This window comes from Gymnoscopelus microlampas (genome assembly GCF_963454915.1).
Source record: "Gymnoscopelus microlampas genome assembly, chromosome: 21".
NCBI lineage: Eukaryota > Metazoa > Chordata > Actinopteri > Myctophiformes > Myctophidae > Gymnoscopelus > Gymnoscopelus microlampas.
In genome coordinates this window covers 36,736,033-36,747,849 of record NC_139958.1, presented here as the reverse complement: position 1 = coordinate 36,747,849, position 11,817 = coordinate 36,736,033, and the positions used below count along the sequence as shown (strand labels likewise).

The window sequence follows — 11,817 nt, the reverse complement described above, 5'->3', positions numbered from 1 at the left end:
GATGGCAATCCTGTTGATTGGAAGAGGCCAAGCACTGTAGAGGATGAGGGGTGTTTGTTTATGTTGGTATTAGGTTTTGTCTTTATTATAAAAATCTGTGAATGAATTAGCGCCTGGGAAACATTGTTGAACTTGTAACTTACTTCATTATGTAATTGTTTAAGATAACTCATGGGCTTAGTTAGCCGTCTTTGAGTTTACAGAGTTACCAATTACTAATTATGTGATGGTTTGCCTCACCTGGTTAAAAGGCATGCTACAGGTGAAGGCAAAGTTTAGTTAAGGAAGCCAACCGCCATAAAGAAGAACAAGAGGTATGGTTGAGTTTGACTTGAGGCTAGCCTTAACAACATCCAGGGGCGAGCTACCAGGGCCTTTGTAGAAGGATTTATCCTCTTATAGTTTCTTAAGTTCCTGGTTTGTTTCATTTCTTTAGCTGTCAAGTGTTTATTCCTCATTTCCTTTATTTGGAGCTTTGTTTTGGCCAGTGTTATTTCATTTTGGATTATCTTTGCCCGTGCCTGCACTGTCCATAAACCTGCACGTTTTGGAGGTGAATAAAATGCAAAAACCTGCATTTGTGGACTTGTTGACCTATTGGCCAATTTATTTCACACTTTCCCTCTATATAGTCTAGGACCTGGCTAAGATATGTATGCACTTAATTTAGGAGAGAATATCTCAACTGTTCTTGGCTAATATGACCCCATGCAGGGAACAACTTAGGAACTGTGACTAATTCTCTATCCGGGACGAAATACCCGAAAATGACCACGCCCTTTTTAAAATGACCATAACCGGTGCACTACTTCCAACATGGCTCTATCTGCTAAACCGTTGGAGCGGTTTCCCTAAACATAAGTATCTGAACATTTTGGGCACCTCAGTAAATCTGTAGCCAAGAACAGTTGAGATATTCCACTGTTCTTCCACTATATTCCACTTATAAGCCACTGGAGTAGTGTTGTGGTGTTTACCTGCAGAAACGCACTGCCCTCTCATTGTAATTGGTGTTATGTTTGTTTTGGTAGAAGGGATGTTTTTGGGCTACCAAAGCAAACTGTGAAAACACCAAAATACAGCGAAAGGTAAACCGGAAATAATGGGTAAAAAATGATGTATTTTCTGTTAACACATGGCAAAGTAGTGTTTTTCATTTGCTGGGGACCCCCTGGAACCTCCTCAAGGACGCCTGGGGATCCCCGGGCCCCACTTTGAGAACCAGTGAACGAAACCCTCTTATTTAGAGAGCATATTCCTTTTTGTTCAAGCATCACAAAGATGCCCAAAATCTTTAAAAACATAAAGATGGAAAACACCAACCTGAAATTCTTTACAGGTGAGTTGTCGATCTCTGCTTGAATTTCGTGCATGATGGTTTGTTTGTCTGGTGTTTTAAACATGTGTTTGGATAGGGGAAAAAATGTTGATTGTCAGGTTCTGGCATGTAATTACACAATTGTGATGACCTCATCATTGCAGACCACAGAATGAGGTGTCCATGTTGATGTAAAGAACATGTCGCCTGTGCCACAGAACCCAGAAACAACTTTACCTTTTTAACTGAACGACCATGGTATTTGTTTTATCGTTTCAATTCTTATTTTATTATACATTTATTTCATCCGGTTCTTTACTGTTGCATACTGTGTACAGATGCATTAATTTACTTTTGTTCGGCTTCCCAGACATTGCAGCGGCATAGTAAAATGAACAACAATAATAGGAAAATGTATTATACATACACTTAGGTAGTAGTCACTTGAGATCAATAATCTCTTTTTCGAACAAGACCTTTAAAAGAGGGACATTCTGTACATTAAGACACAAAAGACAAAAATAGTAGAAGGCATTTGCAAAGCATACAGTTATAGGACTGCCATACAACCCGTTGCATGGAGAGAAATCCCAAGGTATACACAATAAGATATCAGTGTTTAGTAAACTACAATTTTTGCCAAACAGGTCTACAGTTACGAGTTGCCCAACCTGTAAGTGGAGCAGAAATCTCACCTTGATGGAATGCTGGCATTGTGAGAATGCAAGCTAGGGGGTTGGCCAGCCTTGAATACATTTGAAAACAACCATAGAAAGCCCTGGTTGGAGAAAGGGTGGAGCCACTGCAAGGCGTGTTAAATAGTAGTCTACTGACACCAGAATTCACAAGATTGCTCTCTTTCACAGAACAGGTGAGTTTTGTTTTATTATTTGAATTAATAGTTTTGCCATATTTTGGGGGGAAATTAAGTGTTTCAGTAGGTGTAATTATATTTATTTTAATCTGCTGGATTGTTCTCGTTGAATAGGGGTGTGTGACAAGTAATCTCTTTAAATCACAGTTTGGGTCTTTATTCAGCTGTGTTTTCAATTCACAGCAAAGCAAAGATGACTTTCTTCAAGAAATTCTTCAAAAATGTTATCCATGACAGGGACCCTGATGAGGACTCATGTGGAGTGGACTCGGTGAGTAGTTCACCAGTGACAGAACACATTTCATCACAGTTAATTTGTTAAAACTAACAATACAGTTTAGGTGTTTTTCTTCTTCGTGTGTTTTATAATGAGTTTCAAACATCTATGAAACCTGTTGGAAACCCCTTTCTATGATTACAGTATGATCAATATCAATCAATTAGAGATAGTGGCCTGTGTCTGGCAGCAGTTAGTCAGTTAGTGGCAAGGCCACCTGGCCTTTGTGTTGCCAATTCTTTGAGGGCCAAATACAATGATATCATAACACATGCAACAGTGAAATAAATATAGAAATATTTGAATTTACAAAATAATGTATTGGTATTTACTAATTACCATATGTACAAATTCTTGAGTCAAAGTTCACCCCTGGACTAATCAGAGTCACTGGACTTGTTTGAAGGGAGTTTAAGAATTCAGAATCTCAAGAAAAAAGACACTGGTGTCTAAAAAGAGGAGAGAAACTAAAATCAGCTGGGTCACTGGGGCAACCCGGCCGGGGCATCAAGGCCACTATGGCCTCAGTGCATATTCTCTGCCGTGTGGGAACCTCATATGTCCAACTGTTCAAATGAAAATGGCAAAAGTAGCATATCGACAAGCCCGAGTTTGTAGTTCTGCTACTTAAACCAAAAAATGTGGGGGGGGGGGGGATTTTTGGCCTTAATTTCGTTTTCAGTAGAGGCAGACAGGAAATGGGGAGAGAGATGGGGAGAGACATGCAGCAAAGATCGTCGGGAACGGGACTCGAACCCTCGATGTGCTGTCAGGCTACATTAGAGCCTAGGTGCCGGACCGCTACGCCAACCGTCCGGGCCAAGTTCTGCTACTTTTGATGCTTTTGTGTGACAGGGTAGTACGATTAAGTAGGGCGTTAATTTACGAGAAAACGGTTAGAATATGGAGATGGGAGGTTCCTGCCCTGACGGCAACAATATAATTTATAAGGCCAAACTCGGAGGACACGGCGGCCATGGCCTCTGTGAAGTTATTGCCCTTGTCAATTACCAGTGTGCATCTTGGTGCACCTGATTCGGTATAGTGGGGTCAGTGTACGTAACCGGGTGCTGACCATGTATTTGAATCGGACCTATGGCCTTCGTGCCACTTCTTCTTCTGTCTCATCTATTTGTACTGTCTTTAATTCTCAATAATCTTATATCCCATTCTGTGTATTATCTAGGCACACGTTTTCTAAAACTTTCAAAGATTTAAGAAATATATGAAATGACGAAAAATAGCAGATCTACAAGGTCACAGCACATCGCAATGCATGAGCTTGTAGATGAGCTGTTTTTGTTTTTTTGCAGCGCGACACCCTCAAACGAGAAACTTTAAATTGGGGCTCCAGTGGTTAAAATAAACTGCAGTACAGAGAATAATAAAGCAAAAAGCTTTGTGTTCAAGTGTATTTCTGAATGTATTCGCAGTGCAAGGGTAAGCCGAAGCCTAAGTTCTATGGAACTGTTCCTCCGCATCCTCACTTCTCCGCAAGCAGTGATGCCTCAGACCTGCAGAAAGCCATTGAAACCAAAGGTATGAAGAACTTAGTGCGTTAATGTTGGTGTTTACTCTATGGGGACAACGACAACAAAGACACATCATTCTTGAGTCAAGCTGCTCCTCACTATTTTGGCTGTGAAAATGTTCTTGGGATTGGATTTTCATATCTCTGTAGTCTGTACCCCAGTTTTCCAAGTTGGGGGAAAATACTATATTGTCTTTTAGTGTCTAGTAGTAGCCGTACTACGTGTAGCCTACAACATCACTCAACCTATTTTCCCATTCACAGGAGTAGATGAGGATGTGATCATTTCCGTTCTGGTGAAGAGAAGCAATGATCAAAGGCAGAGGATCAAAGCAGTCTATGAGGAATCCACTGGGAAGGTGAGTCATGGTCATCAAAACCTGTCCCCACATAGTCATTTGACAAAATACCCGATTTTTGTGGGTTGTCCGATTAGAATTTTAGCTTTTAGGGTCTTAAAAATGGAAAAGGCCTTGGGAAATTCTGCCTACTTTTTATAAGTTTCAGATGATTTGGTTTTGGACAGAACTCTGCTGGCTCTTTCTTACTTTTCCTAATACATTTGATGAGACGGCAATAAGTGATTGACTGCCTGCCTACTCTTCTTATACAAAGAAAAACCCGGAATAAATCTGTTGCATTGTTAAAAATCTGTGATTTTCGGCAAGTGACATATCATACGACAACTTTAATGAACATTCAATACAAGAATTCAATCAATTGAACATGATCTGATGATGTAAACATGCCGGATTTAGCAAGAGGCTCCATCCGTATACCACATATAAAAACAACATACGATACACAACTGCCTAAAAATAAATAAAAATAATACCATAACTAATTTAAGCCCTACTAACAACATAAATACCTACTATAAGTCTAATACCTAACCAATAGAATCCAATCTAAATCCTATTCTGACATATCTTAAGATGTATGCTTAGATATGCTAAACGACATATAAATGATTCTTGCATACCTTCGCTGAGTGCTTTGAATACTTAATTAGTCCGAAATGCTCTTGTTTCTGTTTCAGGCTCTGGCTGATGACCTGAAGTCAGCCCTAAGGTCAGACCTTGAGGATGTTGTTCTGGCTCTGCTCATGACACCTGCTCATTTTGATGCCCACTGTCTCAGGAAAGCCACAAAGGTACATCTTGTGTAATTTAATTAATGTAAATATTTCATATCCAATTCACAGAAATCGTTGTCTCAAGTTCAATATTCCCTCTCGATAGCCACATATCCAGTCTGAGTCCTATCATTTTAAGAACCAAGCCGTTAAATAGAGTTTTGTAAATGGGTTTCTTATCAAATTGTTGAGCAAAATGATTAGTGCGCCCTAAATGAGGAACTTGGGTTACAGAAATCGGCACCATCTTTTGAACCAGTGTTTAGAATGCATTTAATGTTTGATTTTACCATTTGAATTCTTCTTTAAATTTGTTTTTGAAAATACAAATGCCATATTATTTTTTTCTTTTTAAAACTAATAATTGTCTATCCAACAGGGACTGGGCACAAATGAAGATGTCTTGGTAGAAATTCTTGCATCAAGGCCAAACCATGACATCCATGAGATCAAGAGGGTTTTTAAAGAAGGTACGGCCTACATATAGGACGCTAAACATTGTAATATTTGATGCTCCCAATTTACCATGCTACAAAAATCACCTTGGTATGGTTCCTACAGTATATTTCAAAGTAAAATGGTTATATTTCTGAGTGAAGGTATGCTTTCCAACCTATGAAGCGTTCTCTCTCTCTCTCCATCAGTGTACCAGGAGGAGCTGGAGGACGTCATTAAAGCGGACACCAGTGGAGACTTCACAATGGCCCTTCAGGCCCTTCTGAAAGCCAGCAAAGATGAGGATAATGAAGTGGACTTGGACCTCGCCAAAAGGGATGCAAAGGTACCGTACTGTAATGGCACTAGTATTAGCATCTAATGCAGTAGTTCTCAAACTATTTAATTTCAAGGACCCCCATAACTACAGTTACAGACCTCAGTGTCTAGAAACACCAAAGGAACCCTGAGGGTCCCTGGACCCCACTTTGTGTGTGTGTGTGGCTTACTGGCTTCAGGATAGAACATTTATTTAAAAAAGACTGTTGGCAAATTGTGTTTGATGATGCTTAATTGACTGAGTGGTCCTTAACTGAATTTCCCTTCCAGGATCAATGAAGGTATTATCTTAACTGAATTTGTAATGAATTTTATGACAGGCTCTGTTTGAGGCAGGTGAGAACACCAAAGGAACCGATATCCAAGCCTTCATTGACATCCTCACGAGTCGAAGTGGTCCTCAGCTCTCTAAAAGTAAGGTTCCTTCATCCACTACCTGGCGTCCCTATTTTGGGCATGTCAACATTGGTGAAAATTGTCCTCCAAAAAAGTTTCCAACATTTTGAGAAAACAGATGTCACAAAACTTACACACTAGCCTAGATTTCTCATGGTCTGGCTCAAGGGCATTGTAAAAATGGACCATGGCAACATACTCATATATTGCATACAACATATTATAACCATTTTAATTTCAGGTAAGAGTATGTACTGTACCTGACTCCTGGTGTACACTCCCACAGGAGAAACCTGTAACAGGATGTTAGTCTTTCAATCAATCAATCAATCAATCAGTCTGACTACATCATTGCCATACTGCAATCAGTGGCATTTTCCTTTTGTAGCTACGACCACACTGTTAGTACAGTATAAAGCCTGCAAGGTCTGTCCAAAATGTTCAAGTGCAAACCGAGAGCTGGTCACAGCTTATTAAAGATTGCAAGCCTGTTTCAACACCCTGAAAAGTCTAATTTCCTGTCAAATAAAAGTAAATGTGCTCTTAATGTGCACTGTTTGACCTCCTAGCGTTCCAGAAATACGCTGGCCTCAGTGATGTCAGCTTACCCAAAGCCTTGGATATGGAGCTGAGAGGAGACATTGAAGACTGTCTCATTGACATTGGTGAGGTTCTTCCTGAAATGATTCCAATCAGAATCATATTAATTATAAGTACAAGGGATTTTGAATGAAAGAGACGCATTTCCTTTTGGGAATTGTACACTGTATGTTATTTTGATATTTATGTTTTGATATCACAATTTAACAAAGAGTCACCCCTCTGTTTTATTTATGCACTTCAGTCAGACAACTCTTGGATTGAATAAATATATTTATTGAGCATATATTTATAAGCATATTTGGCATCACGGCTGTCTCATCCTCCTATAATTTGACAAACCTCTGTAGTGGTGTAGTGCGTGGTGTAGTGGTGAGGCCACAATTGGTTCTGCCCGTTTCTTCAATTGATCTGAATTTGCACACAGCCATTGACCATTACCATGTGCACCTAACAGCGAAGCCCGTTTTCCGATTACACAAAATCTCAGCTGTTTTATTAGCGTTTTTGTGTTCGCTGGCTCCCGGGTTTCCAGATCATGTGCGCACATCCCCCCACGGGTATGGTCTAGTTTAATTAATGCCTTGTAAGCATGAATTATAATAAATTATATGCTATTAGATTTGACAGGGAATGGAATTTGACACCATAATAGAAACGGCGCCCACGGGTGGATGCTACGGTGGTGGTGGGAGCACAAAAAAAAACTTCCTAGCGCAGAGCACATGAAAGCAGCAGCATGACACAAGAAAGCAGCAGCAGCATGACCGAGCAGCAGCAAGAACAATGAGCTGTGAGCAGGGAGGTTTAAATAGCCCGCCCCAATCAGATGGAGTGAGCATGTGACTGATCAGCTGATCAAGAATTGTCACTCCTTGAGTTGTCTGCCTGAACCAGCTTCACATCATTCATCTTTAAAAAAAAACATTACAACTCAAACCCTGACATGCTGTAGTGCTTTGGTTCAATTTGAACTGGGTCAGCTGTGGAAATGACTATAGCCTTATTTATGTCACTGTGCTACGCGCTCTTACTCTGTGATCCATCCCCTAAACTGTGTTTCTTTGATGTACAGTGAAGTGTGCCTGGAGTAAGCCTGCTTTCTTTGCGGAGAAGCTCCATTTGTCTATGAAGGTATGTCTGTCTGTTTCTTTGTGTGGGATGTAATGGAGTTGATGCTCTTGTCATGTTCAATCTCACAAACTCTCCAATTTACTCCTACTCACTCTTTCCTACTCACTACAGTGCACAATGTACTGATTATACCGTTTTGTAGTAATGTGAATGTATACAATTATTATACCCTATAGCAGTGATTCTCAACCTGTGGGTCGGGACCCCCAGGGGGGTCCCCACGTGATTTTGGGGGGTCCCCTGATGACAGTGAAGTGACAATTTCAAATATGAGGCAAAAATTTTGAAAATAGCCGATCTACAAGCTCACAACACGTTGTAGATAGGCTATTTTCACGATATATCTGTGGAACTGCTTGTCAGGGTGGGGAAGGGTCCCTAGTTCAAATATGATTATTTTGGGGGGTCGCAGACTTAAAAGGTTGAGAACCACTGCCCTATAGGGCCTACAATATATCCCCAGGACTCCTTGGGGGCGTTTCCCCAGTTATTGGGAACAGTTTTATTTCACCGGCTATAATTAACCCAATAGACGGATTTCCGCGCGACGCCATCACAGAGCAGAATGCGCAATCTGCGCATGCTGGGGGGAAACGAATTGTTGCGCCGTTCACTCTGTTGTTACGTTCGGGAGTTAGATAGCCATAATTCTGCTATTATAGGCATAATAGGCATAATGCTGCTATTATATACAAACGGATCCAACTTCCGACAAATTATTTTTATTAAGTAAACAAGGTATTACAAACTGCATAATTTAATCAGATTAATCAGATCATTTCTTTTATGAATGGACATTTGACCAGAGCTGCTGCGGGTAATGGCGCCCTCTATAGGCTTCCCCCTCCTCTGCGCGGTCATATCCTCTCATGTTTACTAACAGGAAACCTGTCTATAAGAGACTGTTTGTTTCACTCTCTCCACCATCTCTCCACCTACAGTATCCACCTGTTTCCTAGGCTTTTCACTGTGTTCCACTTCCTGTCTTTTGATCCAATGAAATCCAATGAAACCGGTCAGATGACTAATGATATCCAATGAAATCCGACAGGAAGTGGAAAACACACAGCCAAGAAACGGGTGAATAGAGACAGTTGAAAACCTCTCTACAAATGATATTCTCATGACAAAAAGATTTTCTTTTTGGGATCCCTGGCCCAGAATCTTCTCACATTGGGTCTGTGGCCTATTATGTATCAATTTGGAGGCTGTAAGGGTCCTTTTGGTTCCATTTGTACACTCTTTGGAGTTGAACGAACACTGCAGATTGTGCTGTGTAGTTTACCAGGGCTGTCTATTCTTCACAGGGACATGGTACATGTGATGAGACTCTCATCAGGGTGGTGGTGAGCCGCTCTGAGGTGGACTTGAAGAAGGTCATGGATGAGTACAAGACCATGTATGGAAGAACTCTACAGGAGGACATATTGGTAATGTGAAACACTACTATTTTACATGTCTGTCTCTATTTGCAAGATTAATTACAATCTGTCTCATTGTCTGTCTGTCTGCCTCTCTGTCTTTGCATGCATGCTATGTCCAGTATGTATGTATGCACAGTATGTCATTTCAAGATGAATTACTACTATCTCACTACTCATTCTATGGCTGTCATGGTTAAGCAATAGATTTGTTGCCGTGTTGCTACATTCTGTGGTTTTGTGATGTTATCTTTGTGGTATTCTAATTGATTACTTGTTTCCTTTGGTTTGACAGGCGGATACCAAGGGACATTATGAAACGATCCTGCTGGGATTGTGTGGATCTGGACCTGAATAAATAGTTGTATTAACTTTGTCTTTTTCACTTTAATGCAAGCTGAGGTGCTGATGAAATATCTGTTGGTTTTCCTCGAATATTAGGAATCGTATTCATAATGTTGTCCTACAGATTGGATGTTATAATAAAGCTGTTCCAAACACTTGCCAAGTTTCCTCATTTGACATTTTTTTTCCTAATGACTCATCTTTACAGATTTTATAATGGGAGCAAATTGTGATCCTATAATTATCACAAACTAGGTTGTGTATTTAGCAATTGCATCATTCTTATGTATTGTAGGAGCAAAATAGTAAAGTGGAATATGAATTGTATAACACCCAGAGGTGGACAGTAACGGAGTAAATTTACTTGAGTACTGTACTTAAGTACATATTCTGAGGATCTGTACTTTACTTGAGTATTAGATTTCTTTGATACTTATTACTCTTACTCAAGTACATTTTCGAGAAATATTTTACTTTTACTCAAGTAAATTTCAAGGAAGGCTGAAAAGTACAAGTTACTTTTAGGTTTGCTGGTTGTTTTTTCCCCCTAAAATGCAAAGGAACCCTATAATGTTCCCTGTAGCGTGCACCCACGCGCACACGGCCGAACAATTCGTGCACAGAAAAAAACAACCATTCAGTCTGTGTCAGTGCAGCCAGGACGGGTGTGTGTGTGTGTGTGTGTGTGTGTGTGTGTGTGTGTGTGTGTGTGTGTTGCAATATGTTTCTTTCTTGTTCCATGGAACAGTGCATATTAACGACCTGGTGACCTATGATGACATGTCAATGTTGTCGGTTTCTGGGAAGTGAAGTTTCTGGGAGGTCAAGAAATTCCACAGAAAAAGGGCTTACAATCTCAAGAAGGGGAAGTGTAACGGATTGCCTGATGGAGTCATTATTAGGAAATGTGGCCATATAATTTCATGTGTCTGTGTAGTCCATGGACCACTGGTTGAGAAACAGTGGGATGTATCATGGAATGTATGCATACAGTAGCAAGTGTTAGCGAAGCACTAATCTTAGCTCTAATCTCATCCAACACAACAGTGGTCCCCAGGTTGATTCTCAATCAGGGTGGTGGTCCCTGGTTCACAATCAGTTGAAAACCCCTGCTTTAGAGAGTTTAAAACTATAAATCTCACTGGAGTTTAGGCTAGTACTAGTGTCATGCTGACAGACTATTTATTTAGCTGGCTTGTGACGTGTCAGAAGAGGCCCAAAATGCGGGTTACCCGGCTGGTAGATGTAAAAAGAAGTAGTGGAGGAGAAGAGGGACGTCTCGGACACAGAGTTTCCATCATGATTCACCATTTATTCACCAGCATCATAGCATAGAGCCAGGGCAGAAGCCCTGGCCTGCAGCACAGCCTAACGCCCTACCAGTACTAACTTCACAGTCACATATCAGTCAACTTATACTGTAGGATCACATTTGAATGCAGATGGTTCATGTGAGGTGGGGGTCAATGATCCCCCCACCTGTTTGATCATGCTCTGAAGTCCTTTGAACATCGGCAAATGGTTGCCTACTGTCTCTCTATCTGCTTCCTATATCCTGCTCAAGGTGTGATCAGGATGATAAGACAAAGACATTTAAATGACTGTACTTCACAGCCATGCAGAGTCCTTGAGTAGCCGCTGCCAGTGTGTCTGGCTCTGAGTTAACACATGATTATTCTGACTTTAGCTGTAGTATATATTTCACAGTTCCATCTATTTTGTCTTGCACACTGTTATAAAATATAGCAAATAAGGGCTAATATACGACACTTGTATTATTTTTGACGTTGTGTGCATGTTTTCTTGACTTTAATATGTTATTTTGAGTTGCACTGATTTGAAAGCCAGTCTAATGCTGTAATAGCTCAGCATGCAGGACTCCTCCCCAATTGGAAAGGTGCAGGGCAGGAGCTAATCAGGTAGGCTCTGCTATAAAAAGGCCACTGCTGCAGAGGAAGCGAGATTTTGTTGAGACCACGGACGTGCACAGACCCCCAGCAAGGACAGAGGAG

The 11,817-nt window shown here is 40.7% G+C and overlaps 1 protein-coding gene across 2 annotated transcripts; it reads left to right on the top strand.

Annotated features, from left to right (window-relative positions):
• The first annotated feature begins 2,060 nt into the window (after positions 1-2,060).
• Positions 2,061-9,963, top strand: LOC311038428 (annexin A1-like). 2 transcript variants are annotated; one of them, XM_084047953.1, is made up of 12 exons: positions 2,061-2,189; positions 2,376-2,463; positions 3,903-4,008; positions 4,265-4,359; positions 5,040-5,153; positions 5,515-5,605; positions 5,780-5,916; positions 6,230-6,323; positions 6,875-6,970; positions 7,981-8,039; positions 9,347-9,469; positions 9,756-9,963. In XM_084047953.1, exons 2-12 carry the CDS (start codon positions 2,386-2,388, stop codon positions 9,816-9,818), a joined length of 1,056 nt encoding a protein of 351 aa, XP_083904079.1. In that variant the 5' UTR covers positions 2,061-2,189; positions 2,376-2,385; the 3' UTR covers positions 9,819-9,963. The 2 variants fall into 2 exon arrangements, with proteins under 2 accessions (XP_083904079.1, XP_083904078.1); XM_084047952.1 differs by having other exon boundaries at positions 2,125-2,189; positions 2,340-2,463.
• The last annotated feature ends 1,854 nt before the right edge of the window (positions 9,964-11,817 follow it).

Excerpts from the sequence above, each read along its gene's own strand:
- LOC311038428 (XM_084047953.1), top strand. The coding sequence starts at position 2,386 with ATGACTTTCTTCAAGAAATTCTTCAAAAATGTTATCCATGACAGGGAC. Across the intron at positions 6,971-7,980 it reads AGACTGTCTCATTGACATTG|TGAAGTGTGCCTGGAGTAAG; the intron begins GTGAGGTTCTTC and ends TTTGATGTACAG. Across the intron at positions 9,470-9,755 it reads CTCTACAGGAGGACATATTG|GCGGATACCAAGGGACATTA; the intron begins GTAATGTGAAAC and ends TTGGTTTGACAG.